Genomic DNA, 23,467 nt, shown 5'->3' on the forward strand with positions numbered 1-23,467 from the left:
TTAGACATTTCCAGAAAGTCTGGTTATCTAAGTCATAATGTTATCAATTGCCTAATAAAAAGGTATATTGTGTAGACATCATTAGTAGATTTAAAGGCTTTAACCCAGGCTTGTAATTGTAATGCTTAGATGTTTGAATGGAGCCGACAGAGATACAAACCCTGCGAGGGTTCTCTGGCTCGTGATGTCTTTTACTCTTGTCAATGACGGAGATTAATTAAGCCGACTCAGGTTTAATGTGTCAGTATAAATGCAAGTGAACATTTTAAATCATTTAACAATCAGGAAATAATGCTGTGACTGTATAGATGCTTTTAAATGATGAAACAAATCAATGTTTTAAACTTTATGTTCCTCTTCAAAGGAGCAACAATATTGATTACATGGAGTTGCGTCTCTGGATCGGCATCCACTCTTGCCTGCAGTGTTTCATCCTGGTGGCCACCGACGCAAGTTACATCATCAAGTACATGACCAGATTCACAGAGGAAGGCTTCTCCAGCCTTATCTCTTTCATCTTCATCTCTGATGCCATCAAGAAGATGGTGGGTGCCTTCAAGTACAACCCCATCAACACGGACTTCAAGCCTGACTACATCACTGCTTACAAGTGTGAATGCCTGGCACCAGACCCGAGTGAGTTAATCCCTTGGCTCAGGGAAATTCAGGGGAAGTAATCAAATCAGTGACAAGTTGTTAATCAGTATCGGCATGTTTTCTTTCTCAAACAGCAAAAGGCTGATTTAAAAATACATAAAATTATACTTATCATTAATGATGGTAATTGCCACTGAGACTCCAGCCTGCTTCAATTGTGTGAAGCAGGCTTGTTTGAAATGAAGCCTCAAGGCTTGTATCAAATCTCCGCAATCACGCGACCGTCACTACGAACCACCGGCTGACTGTTTCTAAACTGTAGCGCGACTTCATTCATTGTAAGGAGACGCAAGATGCCCAGTGTCCCCATCCCTCCCACTGAATGTTTGTAAATGAATGATTCATGTATATGGTTAATTTCAATTTCAGTTAATTTAAAAGGGTTATGCATTTGGGACATTTCTATTGGAGATAATCATAAATAAGACTTCCTCATTCCAAATCCACCAGCATCTTAATCAACCTTTATACCTGATACAATGTTGCTCAATGTTACAATGTTTACACTTCAAACTTAGTTCACACCCAGAAAGAGCGAATATGGAACCAAAGTAACTCTTTTTGAGGCTCAAGCTTTATTACAGTTTGTTAAAATGTATAAGTCAATCATTCTGAAATTTGATGCATTTATTTTTACAATTATCCTCCGAGGAAATGGGTTGTGCAGCTTTGTTTCACATTCCTCTTTTCTAACAAATGATGTTGTTTTTTTTATGCATGTACTGTGAGGTAGCCTTGAACTACTGACTGAGAATGCTAACAATACAGTTCCCCCTGTGCTAAAAGGAAACAGATTTCTATTCTATTTAAAATGGTTTATTGTCAATATCTTTGATGTTATTTTTCTCATCAATTTCTAATTATTTTTTTCTCTTTCTTTCTGTGGACATTGATTTCTGTAACTGATTTGTCTCTTTTTTGTTTTCGCCAATGCGTGAATAATTTGGCTGCCACCTTTTGCAAGTGAGTTTCCCTGTCTAAGCTTTTCTCTGCGAAGCCCAGAAGCCAGATTCTCATCATGTTCTGCATCTCTTTTTCTTTCCCTTGTGTTTTCTCCTTATCTTATATCTCCCTGACCTCCTTGTCCTTCCCTCTTCAACAGTGGCTTCAATGATCTTCATGCTTTAGTTCCACTGCCAGATAACAGCTCTTTTGTCTCTGGGGTAAGTCTTTGTTTTCATACATTATGGCGAATAGATTTAGGGATATTGTTTTCATGTTCTGCAGCATTTTCCCTGGTATGTGATACACCAGAGTGTTGTGACACCCAAACAAAAGACTGATTGTGTTTGTTTATATCTGAACCAGGTATGAACTGTCACTCTCTTCTCTCCATTTACAATGTTTGTTTATCTCTATCTGTCCCATCCATCTCGCTGGCTCCTCTGTTGGAATCCTCACATGCATCACATTTCCCATCCGTCGTGTGTTTACTTCATCTTCATCCTCCTGCGCCCTCTATCCCAGATGAATGTGACAGCTCTGGATTGGAGCCAGCTAGGTAAAAAGGAATGCCTCAAGTATGGAGGCTCGCTGGTTGGGAAATCCTGCAAATACGTCCCTGACCTGGCCCTGATGTCCTTCATTCTCTTCTTTGGCACATACTCAATGACTGTCTCGCTCAAGAAGTTCAAGTTCAGCCGCTACTTTCCTACAAAGGTAAAATATTTTTTAAACCAAACTGATGATGTCTTAAAGTTTTACGGATATTTAGGTAGTGTTTTTTAGTTTATATTTATCTCTTCTACTTAAATATCCAAGTTATTTACATTAGAAAATAAGAGTCTAATCTATTGAAGTCTTGATTTTGCCTGTTTTTGTAATTAGTCAGAATTTCGAGCCAACTTTATAACTGTTCCAAAGCAGCAGAAAACATAAATGTAATTCTGACTAATGACCTGTTAACCATAAATGCTGTGCATTGTGGTATTTTTAGATTCTGATGGTTGTTATGCAGATGATAGAAAACAGCTAGTTAAGTTTGAAAGTACAATAACAACTGGGTCAACAACACCATGGATAGCTGTGACAGCTTTCGCAGAAACCCGTTGTGTACACAATAATGTTGACAGCAGCCAATCTGTGCTCGCAGCGACCGACTGTGTCCAATTACCTGTGCCTTCATCCTGAAAAGTCTCAACTGTTATTCCCTACATAAGTCCTGTCAAAACTAAGTTTCACCAGTCAAAGAAGTCTTTAGTAAGCTCCCTCAAGTTAGTCACAGAAATAGCGTAAATCATACTCATCACTTTGTATTATATTATCATTTTCAGCCACCTCAATGTAGTATTTAACTACCTTTTGGACGTCATAAACCCTTGTTTACTACAAATGAATGAACTAATGGAGACACTTTATGCAGCAGTTCTTTTTTAAATCTTTTTAATCATAACCTTTCATACTGCCAAATGACTGAGGACAAAGGACCTGTTTTTGTTGCTCATTACAGGATCGGAGAAAGTTACAAAATAAAATATAAAGTAGAATTATTACCAAATGAACCCTTTTGTTATCTATGGGACAAGGTGGGAAAACGGAGATGACTGAGAGATAACACAAGGGTCAACATTTTGATATATAACTTGTGATTACCTTTGATTTCCACATCAACCAAAATCAATATGAATAATTAAGATTTAATACAATTAAGCTAAATAATTTTAATAAGAATATGTAAAAATATTAAACTAGAAACTAAACTAATTCATTTTCTTCTTCAGTTATGCAAACAAATGCCTGACTGTCTCATTTTGCTCTTTTACATCTCTCTCTGCTGATTTTAGTTAAGGAAGCTCATCAGTGACTTCTCCATCTTCATGTCCATCATGACGTTTGTGGGTCTCGACATGCTGATCGGCCTCAAAACTCCAAAGCTCATAGTCCCAACAGAGTTTAAGGTAAATTGGTAAAGTATATTATGACATAAAAAAACAAAAGCAAAAGCCAAGCAGGTTTACCGTACATAACCTTATCTAATAACATTTACATTAGGAAATTATTAATATTAAAACATCTTTAATTTATGAATTCACTTCTTAAATGTAACCCTAAATCATTCAATCTCACTGAACGGAGTCAAGACTAAGCGGCAATGTTGTCATTATATCTTGTCACCACTCAACACGACATTTAGGTGGAATTTATCTCACTTCAGATTAAGTCAAGCAGATTCAGAGCTCCTGAAGAATTGTTATTTGAGCTCAGTATAAAGCATCAACCCCACATTCATCCTAGTTCAGCAATGAGAATCAGAAAACAAGCAGTAAGCCGCAATAAGAATTCTGCTCACGTTTCTGCAATACTTTGAATAATGATCACCTCTGGTTTGTTCTTCCAAGCAGCATCCATGGTATCATTACTAAAGATTCAATACAAATGATCACCTAAAAACACACAAAAGACAAAAGCACTTGTTAACTTTTGTTAATCCAAACAAACTATATTTTCAATTCAAATAGTTATTGCTAATTAAGCTTCATATAGACTTGTTTTCAGAGCCTGCTAGATGGCACTCTCATCTTTACAATCTTAAATAACTATTTTAATAAAGCCTAACATAATTTTTTTTAACCAAGCGCTCCACATTCTGAGCTCAAATTATGAATTATTTTTACTTCCCCTACATCCACCTCTCACCCACAACATATACAAAACTGTCTGTCGACCAGACAAATTATGATCTACTGTTGTAACATTTTATGTGAAATCATACCTAACAAATATTTGTTAAGCCATAGTGTAACAAGTGCTGATTTAAGATATGATTATATCTATGATTTAATTTCTTTACAACTACTTCTACCACTATTTTGAAGTAAATTGGGGCGGGACTAGATAAGCTTTTGCTTCTCCCACTGTTCCCTTTCGGGACATGCATGTAATATGTGAACTATGATGAAATGTGATGTTGATGATCTAAACTGTCATGCCCGAAATAAACAATATTCATTCATTCATTCGTTCACAACCAGCCAACCCGCCCTGATCGTGGATGGATAGTGATGCCGTTTGGAAAGAACCCATGGTGGGTCTACGTGGCCAGCTTTGTCCCTGCACTCCTTGTCACCATCCTTATCTTCATGGACCAGCAGATTAGTGCTGTCATTGTGAACCGCAAAGAGAACAAACTCAAGGAAAGTATTCTTATTTGGACTGATTTTCTTTTCATGTGAAGGGACACACATAGTGCAACATGCTACCATTCTAACACACTTTAGAAAACCAAAGGAAACTCACCCTGTTCAGACTTTCTCTCTGTGTGTATTTCATTTTGCTGGTAAAGAATTAGCTTAGCTTAGCTATTCTTCCACCGTAATTTATTCAATCAGATTTGTGTGCGCACATATAGGAGATAAATACTCAGTAAAGAATTGATTCCTAAATGCGATCTTGGGGAATGCATATATTGTGTACTAAATGTAATTCAAGTGTGATGTTGTTCCAACAGAAAGGGTGTGGCTATCACCTGGATTTGTTTTGGGTGGGAGTCCTGATGGCCACCTGCTCTTTCCTGGGTCTGCCATGGTATGTTGCAGCCACTGTCATCTCCATTGCCCACATTGACTCGTTGAAGATGGAAAGTGCATCTAGCGCTCCCGGAGAGCAACCTCAGTTTCTGGGGGTCAGGTAAGTTCTCAAGAAAATAATTCCTTAAGGAAAAGTCTAAGCCCACACTTCCAGTTCACACCAAGATACATTCTAATAGAGATAATAATATCAAAGAAAATTTCAGGGATGAGATGGGATGCATTTTAATTGTTGTAGACCTTGGGTCCTGGGTTTTCCTTGACCACGACACCATGAACTTCTCCATAAGATCGCTGATAGTTCGATTTTCCTATCCAGGGACTTGACTGTCATTGTGACTGTGTAGACCATCAAAGGCCATATTACTCTTAGCAGGATTGAATGCTGGTATATCCAGGTTTTGAGTCCATTAGAGAGACCTTAACCGTCAACCTTAGTGAGCCATGTGCCAATCTCTTCCCGGACTAATCAGTAAACTATTTCTTTCTTCACCAGCATTTACATTGGTTTTTGAGGGTTCTCATAGTTGCTGAGCTTTAAAAACCTTGAAGCACTGAATTTGTAGTGATGGTGAGGCCATCAATGTACGCTCTTATTGACTGTTGTCACTGTACACCTAACTAATTTAGGGGCCCTCTACAATCCACCTCGCCTGACTTGTCCATCATCTTTGTGATAAGGGAATAATTGACAGAGACAGTGCAGCCTGTTATAATTTCTTTTCAGCAGTGACCCTCAGCGACTGACACATAGTTGTCATCATCCTCAACTTAGTCCAATTTAATTTGCATTTAAATACCTTTATCTAGGCCTAAATATGCCGTTAATTCTTAATTTTTGTTTCTAAGCATTTTGTGTTCAACTGTGTTGTTAGAAGGAATGTAATCAATGCACTTTTTCTAGTTTCTTTCAATTAAAACTTTATGCATCTGGTATGGCAGGGCTGATGTTTACATGCAATTAGCTTTGATCAAAGAAAAACGGAAAAGAAAATAATTATAAACTTGTGGTCACATGACCGTGGTTACAAAATGTGTTGTTAGTGTTTATTCATCAATGTTTGAAAGAACGAGTAGAGATAAAAAATAAGTCTGAACTAACTATCTGAACTAGTAGCTTAAAACCCTCAAGTCAGTTTGACTTCAGCTGTGGTTCCTGATTTTTCTCCTGAGCAAGTTAAATCAGTGAAAGATTAAGTTCCTTTATTAATGTGATTGCATGCTGTTTTTCTCGAATTATACCTTGGCAGATGTGTGTGCTTACTCTACAGTATGCTTTTGTGCATCATGAATTAGTTAGATATGACATTAACCTGACAACCTCCTGTGTGTCTTCATTCACCTTCTTACAGAGAGCAAAGAGTTACTGGTATTTTGGTGTTTGTTCTCACTGGAGTCTCCATCTTCCTGGCCCCCATACTCAAGGTGAAAACTACTTTTGTAATTTTGTTTGCTAGTTTTTTTTTTATCTTTAAATTTCTAAATTAACAAGGATGTTATGTTTCCTGTGATTAACAGTTCATTCCCATGCCAGTGCTGTATGGTGTCTTCCTCTACATGGGGGTCGCCTCGCTCAGTGGAATTCAGGTATGTCACAATTATTTTGTTATTTATGTTATGAATTAGTTGATAAAGATAAGAAATCTAATCTAAGAAGGCATCTTACTCTAAACATTGAGTGGATAAACACGGCACTCCGTCCATCATATCAACATGGCAACTTGTTTTTAGCTTAATATTGAATCCAGGGCCGGGTCTAGGCAAATAGACCCGGCCCTGGCCCCCTCAAATAAATGTTGTGCCCCCTCAAACTTACATGTAAGTAAGTAAGTAATAGCACAATGCCCCCTCAAGATTTGTGGCTGCCCCCTCATACATGCCTGTCTAGACCCGGCCCTGATTGAATCATTGTATTATTCAAAACAAAGCAGGAACATTAAAGTGCTTGTTATGAAACATAAAAAAAAAAAGTTAAATGTAGAAGGATAATCCAGCGCCCTGTTTAGAAATGAAAGAACCATTGACCTAAAAAAAAGGCAGAGCTTGGGGAAGATAATAAAAACAAAAACACTGGCAATTTTGTGACATAAAACTAATTTTATAACCGTGGTTCGGAGAATGTGTACTTTGGCCCTCTTCAGGCCATTGCGACGGATTACCTCTCGAGGCTCTGCCTCATCAATGAAGAAAATCTATGCACTCGCCACCCATCAGGTCGCCTCTATAAAAGACCACACACGCTCAGGGCGTTGCACGCAACTCATACAACGACTGTTATAAAGGTTTCTACATCATACAGACCAATCTTGACGAAACCCACATGGACCAGGAAGCAGCAAAGCATTTTCTTTGGCTTAGACTCCTCTCATAAAAGCCAAGAAGATGCAACATCCACAATCTAATGACCTTGAACCCAGCTTGCGGCTCACAACCTGCTACATCGTAAGCAAGAATCACTGCTGCTGTAAGCCAGCGTGAGAGCCGATGCACTGACGACGGCTTTCCCATGTGACCAGCACCAATACACAACAACAATTTATTTGTGCGTCCGACGTCCTTTACCCCCCTCAAGTCACAAGCAAGCAATGAAACTGGGCACAGGAGATGAAAACGCGCTTGCTATGAATCAGAGTGAAGGAGTTGGGAAAAAAAGCCCGGATAGAGACCACTCTTGACCTCGCGATGGAGGTAAAAAAAAAACTTCAAACAAAAGCAGGGTTAAAACAATTTAACAGACGATTCCTTAATACCAAACGAGAAGGGCTCACACTCCCCAACATGGGCAGGGCAACCAGCAGAGCCACCTTGTAGAATAGCTTGTCCAGCAGGATCTGCTCTAATGGCTCAAAACAAGGCTAAAGACGCTTTACAAGCTGGGGGCTATGACCAGAAGTCGATAGTGCAGCGTTTCCAACATCCATCCAGGCCTGCAGAAAAGAACTTCAGCTATTGAGCACGACTTAGAACAGATCTGCCAGGACTTGCAGCAGCGTAAAAACGTTATCTACCTTTAACCACTCTCCAAAGTGTTGACCACAGAGCAGTCAAATGGCGACCACATGAATCCAGACAAGCTCTCACTCACCCCTGGAGAAGCCAAGCTTTAAGTAGAGCGCCCAGAAAAGGGCATAAAGGCATAAATAAGACAAAGTTGCTACATCAGGTAGGCCAGAGTGTCCAACCCCAGAGAGAGGTCTGTTTGACACAGGGAGAACTACTGTTATACCTGAACAATTTACCTTCCAGCAAACAAGTCCATGACAGGTCGTTGGAACCTGCTGCACAGCAAGGTTGTCACAGAAAAGGCACATCCGTGAAGAGTCTGTTTGCTCTCACATTGTTCGCCTTGGGGATGTGACACGCTACAAGTGTCGAGAGATGATTGTCTGCCTAGGTCCACGGCCGCCTGGCCAACCTGTGGACAGCAGGGGACATAACACAGCCCTGTTGGTTTACAAACGTGACAGGGGTCAAATTGTCTGAATAAACCAGAATGTGTGTATATGACAGTGAAGTGTTTTAACACGTTATTGCTGCTCCGCTAAAACACGGATTCTGTCCCGTCCGCAGGTGCCGCCCCACCCTATTAGAGACTCGTCCGTTAACACAGAAACATAATGGTGCTCACAGCCCAGGTGGCTATTAGTGTTTCAGAAACGCACATCTCGACGAGTGTTGACAGGTTTGTCTGTCCAACCTGTTCAACCCAGTCCAGTCTGAGACAACTAAACCATCTCTGAAGCCGCCTCATGTTCAACAGTCCAAGTCTGATAAGACTTATAGAAGCAATCTACTGCCCCCTGCTGGGTGGCAGGTGCATCGAAAGCTAATTCTCCATAAAAATCATAGCAGTATATTAATGATAATGATTTAAACGTTTACCATATACTCTCATTCAGGGAGTCCGTTAACAACTCATTGACATCACTGTCATTGAGATCTTATTATCAAAAACTTATCATGAGCACTCTAAACTTTCAAGATCAACATCTAACTCATTGACCATTTTTTTCTCTCTGTCATCCCCAGTTTTGGGACAGGATAAAGTTGTATATGATGCCATCAAAGCACCAGCCTGACTTTGCCTACCTCCGTCATGTCCCTCTCAGAAGGGTCCACCTCTTCACCCTGATCCAGATCATCTGTCTGGCTGTGCTCTGGGTCCTCAAATCAACCTTCCTGGCCATCATCTTCCCAGTGATGGTAAGTGTGATAGGCTTATCATTTCAACAGTGGTGGGGCCACTAAGAAATATCTGAATTACACAATTATTTTATTAAAATATTAGTAAATGTATTGTTATATTTTACATGAATAGCTACTTGATAGTTATTAAAATGGTCTATGCACCAACTTTTATAGTTTACCCCTGGTCGCGCTGCTTCCTAAAATGAATATTCATATAACAGCATTCATCCAATCACAGTTCAGCCATTATTTGTTTCTATTTTGCCTGGAGGCATTTTCAGTCAGTTCTGTGGGCCCTGAAGCATAACATAGGTGTCAATTACAGTGATGCTTTAACCCAGGGGTGTCAAACTGGTCCAGAAAAGGGCAGAGAGGGTTCAGGTTTTTGTTCCAACCAGTCAAGCACACATGAGTTTACATATCATGTGTCAGCTTAAACCATAGACATATATACATAGATGAAGCATCGACTACTGCCGCCCACTAGAGTGTGTATACAGGGCGGCCGTCTTGCTACAGTGCCACTCGCTCCTACAGTGCATCACGTCTATAGAAGAATGATGTGTTTACACTATCACTAATTGCTCATTTGTCAAGCTATTTGCACAGGGTTTGTTTGCTAGATAGACAGACAGACAGACATATATAAAACGAAAATAACCCAGAAAACGTTCAGGTCTTTATTGCTTTAAGTTCTATTGCATTTGAGTATATTCCTCTTATTGCAGAAGTTCTTATTTGTCAACAACTTTGTGGTGGCTTGTTTTTCAGAACATTAATTTCATGCAGCTAACGGCTAGTTAACATAGTTGCTAAATTATCAGAAAGAATATTTTTATTATTATTATTATGATTCAAGCCCCCTGTATCATAGCTACATGTATGACGATTGGAACGGACCAAACCATTTGAAAATCGGTCCAGAATTCAGCGAATACTTGTATTTTAAGATTGAGAAGTACCTCCTTCCCTGTAGTTGTTAATGCCACGCTGCCTCTGATGACACTGTACCAAGATGGCAGCGCTTTATTCACAGTCGATGCGGTGTCTTTGTATTTATGTCTATGGCTTAAACAAGAAAAACCTTACTGACAATCAATTGTCTTCAGACGCCTGATTGGTTCAACTATATGTGCTTGACTGGTTGGATCCAAAACCTGCACCGCCTCTGCCCTTTTCTGGACCAATTTGACACCTCTGCTTAACCAATCAAATTTTCAGTTGACAAAGCCAGAGCCTTCTCCGACAGGCGCAGACCATCTCGTCGTCCTTTTATAGATGAATCAGTTTTGTGTTGATTTACAACCCACAATGGCTAAAGGAGGAGAATAAATTAACTTTGTTTGCATATTTACTATCGAAGCCATTTTCATGAAGGATTTTTACAAAAAAGCTTGACATCATTAAGAAAGTTATGGCAACTCTGAGGCGAGTCCGTCTCAAGCGGTCTAAGGATTTTTAGTCTATGAACTATGTGAGTAAATGTTATTACCTAATTAATGTTACGCTTTTATGAGTTTATAAGCGAGGCTTTTGCACTTATATTTAGTTTTTCTGCATAATGGTTTCTTTAAATTGTCTGTTTAAATATGTAACTCTAGAGGAATGATTGACTCCTCATGGTTGTCATTCCTGGGAGTCAAACAGGCTGCTAATTGTGACATAGCTGCTGATTGAAGGCTGGCTGTGGTTATTTCTCCGTGTTTTGTTTTTCGTGTTATCTGTACTAACTTCGTTGCCATGGAAACCACGAAGCCCAGAGTGATATTTTCAGCGATGCGCTAATGTTGTGCTCATTCGATAATGCTTCGATAATAAAACATCTTATTGACCTTTGACATTTCACGGTCGGACCTATGTGGTGTATAAATAACCTTAAAGTCGTTGTTGAGAGGTGGATACATTCAAATTCATTTTTTTCTTTTGAATTATGGATGTATATTCTATTACTATGCAACACAAAATACCTGGCAGTCTATATTACAACAAGTATCTTTTTATATGGCTTAAAAAGTGTCCTTTTTAATGATCCATTAATATTATATAATATTTATTTTTTGTCTAGTGTTCTTTTTTTTTTTATCCGGCTACAGATTTACTACTTTTACTGTGGTTTTCGGAAAATTGGTAACTAGCGTTAAAGTGTTTTGCTGAAATTCCTGCTATTGTTCGATCACATAAATATGTTTAATTCAGTGATAACACAATATGATGGCGCAGGCAGTTACTCTTAACATGGTCACTGTGTCAGTGTAAAGGATTTATCTCATTTCATTCGATTTAAAAAAGTGTAATCGTCCTGTGCACTCTGAAACTGAAACAGTTTTGTGAAAATGTGTATGATGACATCCTGAGATACCTGTCTCGCAACCTTCAGATCCTGGGTCTCATGGTGGTCCGAAAGATGCTGGACATGGTCTTCTCCCAGCATGACCTGGCCTGGGTGGACGACTTGCTACCAGAAAAAGAGAAGAAAAAGAAGGACGACGACAAGACAAAAGTGAAAGAGAAGAAAAAGATCAAAGCAGACACCAGCGACGAAGAGGTAAGATAGCTGAAGGTTTGCTGCCCCCTGCCGAAATAGCAGTGCACTAACCTAGTGTGTGTCCATGCAGGAAAAGTACATGCCATACTCCAACCACTCCCCGAGTTCAGAGTCTGACTTGGACCGCAGGTATTGTGTCCTCAAACTGCACATACCCTACAACGACCTGGTATATCCGGACCAAGTCCAGTCTGAGTGGGGAGCGTACTGCAAGCCATCTGTCTCACAAAGATCTCTTTAGCAGACACAATCTCACCTACTTACCTATTAGATCAAACTGTACTTGTTGGTCTCTTATCACCTGACATTTAAATATACAAATGTAGCTACTATATAGATCTATTCTGTCAAAGCCTAAAGAAAAACATTTAAAAAAAATAGAAGATTTAGATATAGATCTGTTTCAGCAACTATCCGAATCTACTTTGGTGACTTTGTTTCGACCTACCGGTTGATTTTAGATCTACCTTGTTATTGGTTTTAATCTTTTTAAAGTGATCAATTCATATGATTAGTTGTACATTTTACAATCATTTCAAAATGAATGCAATAGGTAAAACATGCATTTTTAAGGCAAAAAGGCAGCTAAGGTGCCGAAGAGAGATAAAGTATGGCAGTTCAGTGTCCGGATCAGAACTGGGCACAGAAATGAGGTGTTAAAACGGGAACTGCTGCTGGAGAGGAATTTATAACAAATTGTAATTTTGGAATTTAACCTCTCATTCATTTAGTGATTTAGAATAGAAACATCTACAAAGATGCCTGTTATGAATGGCACAGACTCTGATCTTGTGCTCTGTGTAGATACCTTGTTTTGCTTGCTCATCAAAAAGAGCCCACACAAGACCTGTACTGTTTTGGAAGCACTCCACTGTATTTCCTCTCCATGCACTTTAAGGCAATGCAGAATGTTGTACTCACTCATATTTGCTGCTCTCATGTCTGTAACTTGTTCTTCACACATACATTATCCATTTTCTTCTTGGGTCTTGTATTCCTAATTTAGGTTTCTAATTTAGTCAGCAGTGTGTCAAGTTGAACTTAATGATTCACAAAAAGTATTTGATGTGCTTATAGAGATTATTGTTTGGTACAGGTCTGTGGATGAACCAGTTAGTGAAGATGCACAAGCAGCATTATTTTTGGTTGTTTCTTTTTTTTCACATCATCTGCGAGTAAAACTGTAATAAAATGCAGACATTTCTGTTATTTATGTAACCTAAACCTTATTTATTTGTGTAACTACCTTTCATGTCTGCATTGCTTTGAAAGAGGCATGGTTTGGATGTGACATAAAATTGTGTTTTAACTAACTCAGCTTGTCTGAATGATGAGACAGGTTTGCAGGTTTATTTACTTCCCTCCTCCGTGTAGTCCAGCAGAACTTCAACAGAAATGCAGTGTCTCTGCTTGTTTGTTTGGTAACGGCGCTTGCCCTTCCTCAGCATCACCTTACACCTGAAGATCTCCTGCCCGTCGTCCCCTGCCGTCCCCATTGGCCGAGGGATGTCCTGCCCTGTGCCACAGGTCAAGATCGAGATGGAATCGGACTATGACTCGGACATTGATCAACACAGATTACGTGACATGAGCAGTGAAACAACTTTATAACATTTTGGTTTCTTATTTATCTTGACCGGACTGACTTGCTCAGTAAAGATAGACATATAGACAGATACTATTTACTTTTATGATAAAAGATCATTATATATACTGTATATATATACAATGTGTAATATTGCATTATTTATATAAACATAAGTAATGAAAAAAAGAAATGTTTCACCATTATGTACAGTCATTTTCACCAGTCTGCGTATGTATGTTTTTGTGTGTTAGTGTGGGTTTTTTTTTTGAGTAAGGACATTTAGAAACCACTAAATAATGTGAACAGTGTATTTGTGATGTTTTCACAACAAGTGGTCCTTTGAACCGTCGTCCTCAAACAAAAGAGCCCTCGCTGAAACAAAAAAGAAACAACCAAAAGTCCCTATGTTGCTGGAAATTAATAATTTAATCAGGTTATTTATTGGTGCTTATTCCTTCCTTGAAAACATTGACATAAATAGTTACAATTCAAAACAGCATATAAAATATAGATATTTACTTATGCAGTAAAAATATTTTTAATTGATGCTATTGTGTAACACATGTGTATCTGTTAACGTGAGAATGTATCGATTCAAAAGACCCAATACAATCGAGAAAACAATTGCTTGTGTTTGCTTTCTTTTTTACATCAAATATTTTGTTGTTAACATTTCATGATGGCATACAATGATTAGGTAATTAAGGTGAGCATTTTGTAATTTCAAGTGTTTGTTTTCTTAAACTAGGCAACGTACAACCTTCGGCTTGTACAATAATGCGTCTTTGGGATCCTATGGGTTAGCGGACTAACAGTAAGCACAAGAGATAATGTGTAAGTAAGATTGTTTTTCGGAACAAGAAGTGATAGCAATTAACAAAAATCTGGATTCCAACTGTTTGCTTGACAATAACAAAAAGAAGAAAACGATAGTTTGAAGAGTTAATTTGTTCTTCATGCACACACCGTCATAATGAAAAAACACAAAGAAATACATTTAATGCAGCTTTTAAAATAAAGCTGATCGATCCAGACAGCTGCTGGAAAAGGAAATGGAGATGCTGGAAGTAGGATTTACATTAATTAATCGATTAGATGTTACTTCTGTGTTACAGGCACTGTTTATAGAAAAATATTTCGAGTACTTATGTACTATACAGGTGCGGCTTATATGTCTTAGGGACCAGACTCAATCATCATCAGGTCAACGAGCAGGAGGACTCCATCCGCGAACACGACTCTCGAGTGAATCCATCTGCAAATCCTTCTCCCTCCACCAGCACCGGACGCCGGTCACACATGGGACAAAGTTTGTTCCGATGTTCCGATGATCTCATCCAGATGATGAGGTTCCAGCGTTGGCCAGAGGAGATGGGCAGGGCCCCATGCATATGCTGGCCCCTGTGGAGGAGGCCCTCACTTGTCCTGTGGGAAACCTCACAGCACTCAGTTTCACTTAAAGGCACCTGCAAGATCCAGCACAAGCACAGAGAAACTGTTGCATTACAACATTACAATAAAATAAATAAACCGTATATAACTGACATATCCTCAAATAATGATATAGAGAATCCTCAAACTAAAATGATGATTTGAGTATAAGGGTTCAATCAGAACGAGTGTGATCACCTGTCTCATGTCTCCGAAGTAGAGGTTTCCTTCTGTGAAGTTTCTCCCCAGGGAAACGTTGAGGGTGACCTCTGCGTTGTCATAGTGGTAGCTCAGATCTACGTCTTCATCCATGTCGTATTTGACCACGAAAGCTTTGTGACTGTCCAGAGAGCGCCCCCCGCAGTCCGGGTACAGCAGTGACGTGATCGGTCGCAGGTACTGCTCTCGAAGAGGCGTGATAAAATTCTTGTCAAAGCCCAGCTCATTGAGGAGGATCTGGCGATTTCAAAAACATTAGTTGGTTTGTTCAAAATGATAAAAATTAATGTATATAGTTGCAGTTAAACCTTTATCTTACAGTCGCTTAAAGTCAAGTTCACGGTGATCAACATCACAAGCAGAGGATCATGCTTTCAATATTACATTAACCTGTGATATCGATGGTGTAGAGCCTCAGCTAGTCTGAGGTGTCGAAGGATATTTTCAAAACCACATCCAGCCAACCTTGCCACCTTCTCTACAGGAGAATCAGTTTAACAGATAACTATCCTTTTTTGAATGTAGCAAAGAGCTGCATTACACCATAGTTGTTCATGGAATTGGGTCTTCCTTTAGGACATGAAGACTGTTCAAAGTGTTCCAGCTCCTCCAGCAGCTCCTGGCAGAACATCTTGGTGAACACCGGGAGGCGATAAACTCTTGGTGCTGGAATGCAGAAGGAAGGAAAACAATAACAACAAGAGAGTCAGTCTGCAGTACATGACCACCAAAAAAAATAACCCAACATACATTTTATACATCTTTCATTTCCCATGGAACTGTTTTTTATTCCAAATATCATTTTCTCCTTTTATTTTTACTTAAACCTTTTCTTGGACATAAGCTTAAGAATACTACATTACATGTTATTTTAGATGACAGAAATATCTTTTTAATCTTTTCTTTTTCTTTTTTATTTCATAAAATTGCTTCATTCATAAGTACTTGTAGACTTCTAGTCTGAACACCTTAACAAACTTCCATGAAAAAGTATAACTTTGCTATATTTACTAAGGACATGAGCAATGATTCCAGCTCACCCGCCAGTTCTTCAAGCTGCTCACACAGACCTTCAACATTAGTGCAACTGCTTTCACAGAAGACAACAAACTGCTTGAACTTTGAATCCAGGAAAGACTCCTGTAGGGAGAGAAGGAAGAACATGTATGTGAAAGTCTGACTCATAGAACAGTTTGTGTTGTCATTACTCTCTGAACACCCGCTACTTTGCTCTGATTCTTACCAAATATTGATATGAACTTTTAGAATAATACTCAATGTCACAGAGACTATTAAAATACTATGTTACTTGTTCTCATAGTCAGTAACAAAGTTTAAATAAGATCACTAACATTCGAGAAGAGGAAGATCAAAGGAGGAGAAGTAACTTCTACCAAATTAATGCCTAATACCATGATGCTCATGAGCTCAGTGACAGAAGTAGGAATGCGAATTTCATCAAGTGAGTTGAAAATCTATTACAGAGAAAGAACAAAAAGGCAGATGGAAAATAATAATTGCAAACATAAAAATAAAAGGAATAAAACACAAGAAAAGTGGAACACCTATGGCAAACTTCCAGATGGATGTATTATGAGAGAAACGTCGATATTATTATTATATGGAATTTCAATCGATGAGTGAATGATTGTATTTGTCTGTAGCACTGGGATAATTTGTGGAAAATGTAAATCATAAATGAATAATGTATTCTTCCAAGTTACCTGCAGATGGTAGACGTGAGGATGAAGAGGTTGATATTGCTCTCTGATCTGCTCAGCTCTTGACAAAGACGTCACAGACAGGTGTCTCCTCCTGCCCACTTCCTGGGAAACCTGAAGAAACAAAGCGATCAACCTCCACTCAACTGTATTGTATCATTTACCAATGAAGGATGTTCCCAGCGTCTTACTTAACGATAAAGTCAACATTGAATAAGTGGTTCAAGTTCTACGTCATTGGTGCTCCGCCCTCTAACGGCTTCGCTATTGGTTTACCCCGAGGCACCGACTCGTCGCTGAGAAAGCTTAATGAACTCGCCACCCAGCAGGGGGCAGTCCACTTCCTATAAAGGCGGGAAGCACCCGCCGCACTTCCTCCTTTTACAACTCAGCGAGAAAGCTCCTGACAGTGGAATGGAATGATGGCGAATGAATATTGAAGTGAACCATGTGTGCACGAAGACTCCCTGAGCAGGAGACACACATGTCTGCTTCGTTTGCCTAGGCCCAAATCATACGTGATGATTATGTGGCCTTCCGAGCGCTTCCCACGGCTTTTGACAGTGACGGGAAGCGTTCAAGGCTTGTCGACTCACGCCGCCTCAGATCATGATTATGATCAACACAGGTTAATGCCATGTTGTTTAAGAAAACAAACAACATAGCAGTCCTGTGCAGTGCACTCGACAAGTTCACGTTCCAACGTGTTGGGCCCTGATGAGTCGAGCTGAGTCGTCCCTCGATCATGAACAGACGTCGACGAGGAGGACGACTGGCTCGCTGCATGGAGTCGACCATGAGGTGTGCGAGAGCGATCAGGTAAGTATCTCTTGCAGGCCACATGGCCCTCCTGCAGCGCACTCGACGGGTTCACTTGAGAGAGGTGTTAGTGCGCATGTGTTTCCGCCTGTGAGTGTGACGTATTCACAGGCGTCAGTAGAAACTTTCGCCGCTAATGCTAAGCTAACATGCTCCGCCGTTCATAGACGGCGAGAGTTTCCTCTCAGAACACAGTTCGGAGGAGGTTTTAAACCCCTTCGTCCGGGTCATGCCGAGACTGTTATAACGGAGTCTGTCCACACGAATGAAGGACAGACTCAACCATGTGTCTTGTTTCCAGATAAGCAAATGTCCACGAGACCGGCTTGACGTCACGTTTGGCGGAGAAACGTCATGGATGACGTCACGTTTGGCGGAGAAACGTCATGGATGACGTCACGTTTGGCGGAGAAACGCCATAGATGGCGTCACGTTTGGCGGAGAAACTCCATGGAACGGACGCACCATTGAGAGGAATGGCCCAGCAGGAGGCGGCGCAGGTCCGCCATCACCTGCATGGGCGTGATGACGAGGCGCGACGGGGATACGGCGCTCGGAGACGGAGAACCCGTTCGTCGGCCTCATCATCATCATCATCGTCTGGTGCTGGGGGGAAGCGTCACCAGAGACCAGCCACCCCAGCAGCACCAACAACATCGGCAACAGCGGCGGCGTGCGACGAGTGAGCGTCGCCAAGATCCGCAGCGCGAGCCGGGGGGGGAAGCAGCCGCAGCAGAGTCGATGGCCGAGGGCTCCTCCCCCCTATTCATTCAAGGGAATGTGTCGGGAATAAAACAAGAGAACGTATTCACAGGCGTCAGTAGAAACTTTCGCCGCTAATGCTAAGCTAACATGCTCCGCCGATCATAGACGGCGTGAGTCTCCTCTCAGAACACAGTTCGAAGGAGGTTTTAAACCCCTTCGTCCGGGTCATGCCGAGACTGTAATAACGGAGTCTGTCCACACGAATGAGGGGCAGACTACAACCACATGTGTTTTGTTTACAGACGAGCAGAGGTCCGCGAGACCTGCTGAGTCAGCTGTGTTTACTTCCGCGTCGACCAGCGCTCGTGCCCGACAGAGCTTGACAGCTGAGGTGAGTGGAACTAGTCCGGACATGTCTATGTTGACCGGAGGTTGTTCCTTCCCCCACAGCGCTGTCAACAAAGAGGAAAAGAGGAAAAGAGGAAACGCCATGAAACTGACGCAACATGGTGCTTTTACGCGCAAGTTTTCTCGCCGTCCTGAGACCAGGCAAGGGCGAGGAACTTCCGCCCCTTCTGGTCGATCATCTGGAGGTGCGTGGCGGTCGGATCTCACGAGTGATGAGCTGGTCTGGACCACCAGCGGAGCTTGAGAATGTACGGGACCTGGTGAGTGATGCGGTGCCGACGCGCGCGCGCGACCTAAGAACTCACATCAGCTCCGGTTTAATTCTCCAGCACATTCCTCCACATCGCGGGTTTTGTCAGCTCCGGTGACACTAAGAAGTGCTCAGGGAGTTGGGAAGACTTCCGGAGGGGAAAGGGAACACGCACAACTCGCATCTGAGGTTCTCACGCGCACTTGCGCGCTTCTCCCACAGAGCCGGATTTTATGTATGAGAGTGGGGGTTCTAGTGAATCCAACTCGAGTACATGCTCTGTGGATTCAAGAGATAGAGACGCGGCCTGTGTGATGCCCTTTCGTCTACGGCCCGCTCTTGGAAGTTCGCCAGGGCTGCGGTTCTGACAGAACATTATTCGGCTTGGAGTCGCCTGGTTTTACTTCATTCCACTTGGCTGGGGGGAGTAATCAGGCGGGGCTATGCGCTACAATTTGCCCGTCAACCCCCGCGTTTTTCAGGGATTCCCTGGACTCGTGTGGCGGAGCAGGAGAAATTATCCTGTTTGAGAAACAAGGTGTCTACTCTGCTGCAGAAGGAGGTCGTAGAACTGGTCCCTGCAGCCGAGATGATGACAGGGTTTTACTCCCGGTACTTCCTCGTGGCGAAGAAGACCGGGGGTTGGAGGCCCATTCTGGACCTCAGCTATTTGAACAAGTTCATAGCTACCCGCCCGTTTCGCATGTTGACGGTCAAGAAACTGCTATCAGGTGTAAGTCCAGGAGATTGGATGACATCTATCGACCTGACCGACGCGTACTTTCACATTCCGATAGTCAAGAGACATCGAAAGTACTTGCGTTTCGCCCTCGAGGTTCGGGTGTTTCAATACACTCGACTTCCGTTCGGCTACTCTCTGGCACCCAGGACCTTCACCACGTGTGTGGAAGCGGCAGTGGAGCCATTGAGAGTGAGTGGGGTAAGGATCTTGACCTATCTGGACGACTGGTTGATCCTTGCCAGGTCAGAGGCAGAAAGTTACGCTCACACACAGAAGGTGTTGAGCCATATTGCCACCCTGGGGTTCACAGTGAACCTCAGCAAGAGCGCTCTGACTCCAGTTCAACAGTTAGTTTACCTGGGGGTACTGTTGAACTCGGAGGAGGGATGTGCGCGCCTCCCGGACGTGCGTATCCAGCCCATTCTCCGACTGACAACAAAGTTGCTGGAAGCTCGGTGTCACGTGACAACAGCAGGCACTGTTATGTCCCTCCTGGGGCTCATGGCAGCAGCTCACACGGTAGTTCGGCTGGGCTTGCTGCATATGAGGGAGCTTCAGAGATGGTTTGGTCGTCTCAAGCTAGACTTCAAGCGGGAACGAGGTAGGAAAAAGTGCGCCTTCCCGCTCGGGTTTTGCAGGACATCCAGTTTTGGAACTCTCTAGCCAAACTCAGACGGAGAGTTCCATTGGGTTGCGTCCTTCGTTACACTCAGGTGTTCACAGACGCTTCTCTGACAGGTTGGGGAGGCACCTCGGGTCAGGCCTATGCCAGTGGCGTCTGGAGCAGACCGGTCCTCAGACACAAAACTGGCTAGAGCTGAAGGCGATTCACAATGTCCTGCTTCACCTCTCTCCCCAACTGTCACGGTCCAAAGTCCTAGTACTATCCGACAGCTCCACCGCCGTGGCGTACGTAAATCGCCAAGGTGGAGTCAGATCCCCAGCCCTTCTGAGTGTGGCAAAGAAGATTTGGCTGTGGGCAGACCGTCACCTGCTTTCGCTCAGAGCTCAGCATGTGCCGGGCGAGCTGAACGCAGTAGCGGACAGACTGTCGAGGGGGGCCGTCCAGGACGAATGGGGTCTGTCCGAGGCAGTGGCGAGCGAGATCTGGTCTCGGTTCGGTCACCCGGTTGCAGACCTCTTTGCCAGCAAGGAGAACTTCAAATGTCGTCTCTGGTTCTCCCTCAGGGCTTCGGATTGCCCCCCCACTAGGCGTGGACGCTTTAGCCCATTCGAGGTGGCCGGTCGGTCTACTGTTCGCCTTCCCTCCTCCGCGGCTCCTTCTCCCCTTGGTTCGGAGGGCGAGGCGGGGGGGGGGGCTAAGGTTAATACTAGTAGCACCAGACTCCCCGGGGGCGCTCTGGTTCCCAGAGCTGGTGCGCATGGCGGTCGGGGCCCCGTGGGCCATCCCTTGGGGCCCCGCTGCCCTGTGTCAGGCAGGGGGGACTCTGACAGTGCCCCCGGTGCTGGGCCGGCCTCTCAAGGTGTGGCTCCTGCACGGGACGAGCTGAGCGGGACTTTGGAGAACGCCCGGGCCCCGTCAACACGCAGGCTTTATGCCTCAAAGTGGGGGATTTTCTCCCGCTGGTGTTCAGACAGGTCCTTGGACCCCAGCTCTTGTTTGGTCTCCGCTATCCTGTCTTTCCTGCAACATTTGCTGGATAACGGACGGACTGTGGCGACACTGAGAGTGTTCGCATCAGCCATAGCGACGAGGCATGTCGGTTTTGAGGGTGCTTCGGTTCGCGCCCACCCTTTGGTGGCACGTTTCTTGCGGGGTGCCTGCAGGCTTCGACCTCCTGCAAGGCCTTCCAGCCCTCAGTGGGATCTCCAGTTGGTACTGGACTCTCACACAGGCCCGACCTTCGAGCCTCTTGACCAAGTCCCACTGGATATCTTGTCTTTCAAGGTATCGCTCCTTCTGGCACTAACAACCACGAAGAGAGCGAGTGAGCTTTGTGCCCTCTCCATTAGCCCTGAGTGTCTTTCCTTTGGCGTCGAGGAGTCTTCGGTGTCTTTGCGTCCTAACCCAGCGTTCCTCCCAAAGATTCTGAGTTCCTTGTTCCGGGCGACGACCTTCACGCTGCGGGCCTTTCATCCGCCGCCCCACTCGGACCCGGGTCGGGAACGTCTCCACCTGTTGTGTCCAGTGAGGGCGTTGGCCTGTTACTTGCGGCCGGTGGCCGTGTTTAGGCGCTCTGATGCCCTTTTTGTCTGCCACGGTAGATGCCGACGGGGAGAGGCGATCTCCTCCCAGAGGTTCTCTCATTGGGTGAGATCGGCCATTATCCGGGCCTACCGAGCAGCGGGTGGATCCGCTCCTAGCGGTCTGAGGGCACATTCCACCCGTGGTGTGGCAGCCTCAGTGGCTTTTTTGCGGGGTGTGGCAGCAGAGGATATCTGCTCAGCTGCTTCTTGGGCGTCCACGTCTACCTTTGCTAAGGCCTATCTCCTCGACGTGACGGCAGGATCAGTAGCTCATACGGTTTTGAGCGCTGCTGTGCCCCCCTCGAGGCCCACGGCTCCAGTGGACTTGGATCCTGGGCCGGCGGGGCCCTAGCGATGCTGCTTCAGGAGCGGCGTCCAGCTGGGGGTACATTTATCCCGTCAGGCTTCGCCTTTTGGGTAAACCAATAGCGAAGCCGTTAGAGGGCGGAGCACCAATGACGTAGAACCCCTGAGTTATCTATCATAACCTCAGGTTCTACAAGTTGGTGCGAAGCCCTCTAACCTCGTCGCCCAGCGGCCGCCCTCCTCGCTGAGTTTTCAGTTGGAGAAAGTGCGGCGGGTGCTTCCCGCCTTTATAGGAAGTGGACTGCCCCCTGCTGGGTGGCGAGTTCATTAAGCTTTCTCAGAGACGAGGCGGTGCCTCCGGGTAAACCAATAGCGAAGCAGTTAGAGGGCTTCGCACCAACTCGTAGAACCTGAGGTTATGATAGATAACTCAGGGGTTATTATTATTATTATGTTCATCTACCTGGTTGAGAACGTCCTCGAACTGTTGCTGGGTCACGCAGCCCCGCCCCCTCAGGATCTGCACCACAACACGTTAAGTTGATAAACGCAGTAAAACAAGTTGTGATGAAAGTATTTATATTTAAACACTAACAGCTCCATAGTCCCGCTTGAACTGCTGCTCGGACACGTAGCTCACGTGAATCGTGTATTCCTCCACGAAGATGTTTTCAGTTGTAAAACACTCACACGAGTAAAAGTGTGTTTTTTCTTCCTCTTCGTTTTTCATGTCGTTGTATTACCGCTGTTCAACACATGCACTATATATATATAATGTCAGTTAGCAGTTAGCCAGCCGTGCGTGTTGTTTTGGTTCCGAAACATATGAGACATGCTTCCGGTTTAGTCTTAGAAATAAAAGCGATGACTCAAATTTACGTTTTTTGTTGACCTCTTAATGCTTAATATAATTTGAATCATAACAATCCATAGATCACTGTTACTTTGCAGTTTTTGTTTTTTGGACATATTTATCGTGGTAGTCATTTTAGAAAGTTTAAAGTTATTACCTAGTACTTTTACTTTACGTTTTTTTAGGTTCATTATAAGAAGGCACCACACCTAAACATAAATCTTAAATATTTAATTTATTTTTAAGAAATGAGAGAATACATATTTTTAATATCGTTTGTTCTTGACGGTTATTTACCTTC

The 23,467-nt window shown here is 43.1% G+C and overlaps 2 protein-coding genes across 2 annotated transcripts in view; one reads left to right on the forward strand and one right to left on the reverse strand.

The window, feature by feature from the left end:
- The window catches only part of slc4a5a (solute carrier family 4 member 5a), a 35,890-nt gene extending 22,363 nt beyond the window's left edge, over nucleotides 1-13,527 (forward strand). The window contains exons 14-25 of the mRNA XM_087797672.1: nucleotides 365-636; nucleotides 1,786-1,820; nucleotides 2,125-2,316; nucleotides 3,441-3,554; nucleotides 4,629-4,794; nucleotides 5,109-5,283; nucleotides 6,536-6,608; nucleotides 6,702-6,770; nucleotides 9,213-9,386; nucleotides 11,749-11,916; nucleotides 11,987-12,045; nucleotides 13,362-13,527. Coding sequence (XP_087653798.1) covers nucleotides 365-636; nucleotides 1,786-1,820; nucleotides 2,125-2,316; nucleotides 3,441-3,554; nucleotides 4,629-4,794; nucleotides 5,109-5,283; nucleotides 6,536-6,608; nucleotides 6,702-6,770; nucleotides 9,213-9,386; nucleotides 11,749-11,916; nucleotides 11,987-12,045; nucleotides 13,362-13,527 — 1,663 coding nt within the window. The remainder of the gene's footprint in view (nucleotides 1-364; nucleotides 637-1,785; nucleotides 1,821-2,124; nucleotides 2,317-3,440; nucleotides 3,555-4,628; nucleotides 4,795-5,108; nucleotides 5,284-6,535; nucleotides 6,609-6,701; nucleotides 6,771-9,212; nucleotides 9,387-11,748; nucleotides 11,917-11,986; nucleotides 12,046-13,361) is intronic.
- Nucleotides 13,528-13,792: 265 nt separating this feature from the next.
- Nucleotides 13,793-23,448, reverse strand: ogfod2 (2-oxoglutarate and iron-dependent oxygenase domain containing 2). The gene is made up of 7 exons (XM_087797696.1): nucleotides 22,909-23,448; nucleotides 22,777-22,833; nucleotides 16,879-16,989; nucleotides 16,195-16,294; nucleotides 15,696-15,820; nucleotides 15,134-15,391; nucleotides 13,793-14,970 (listed from the first exon to the last, which is right to left on the reverse strand). Exons 1-7 carry the CDS (start codon nucleotides 23,041-23,043, stop codon nucleotides 14,704-14,706), a joined length of 1,053 nt encoding a protein of 350 aa, XP_087653822.1. The 5' UTR covers nucleotides 23,044-23,448; the 3' UTR covers nucleotides 13,793-14,703.
- Nucleotides 23,449-23,467: the final 19 nt, after the last annotated feature.

Source organism: Callionymus lyra, chromosome 1 (genome assembly GCF_982586985.1).
Source record: "Callionymus lyra chromosome 1, fCalLyr1.hap1.1, whole genome shotgun sequence".
NCBI classification, from domain to species: Eukaryota; Metazoa; Chordata; class Actinopteri; order Syngnathiformes; family Callionymidae; genus Callionymus; species Callionymus lyra.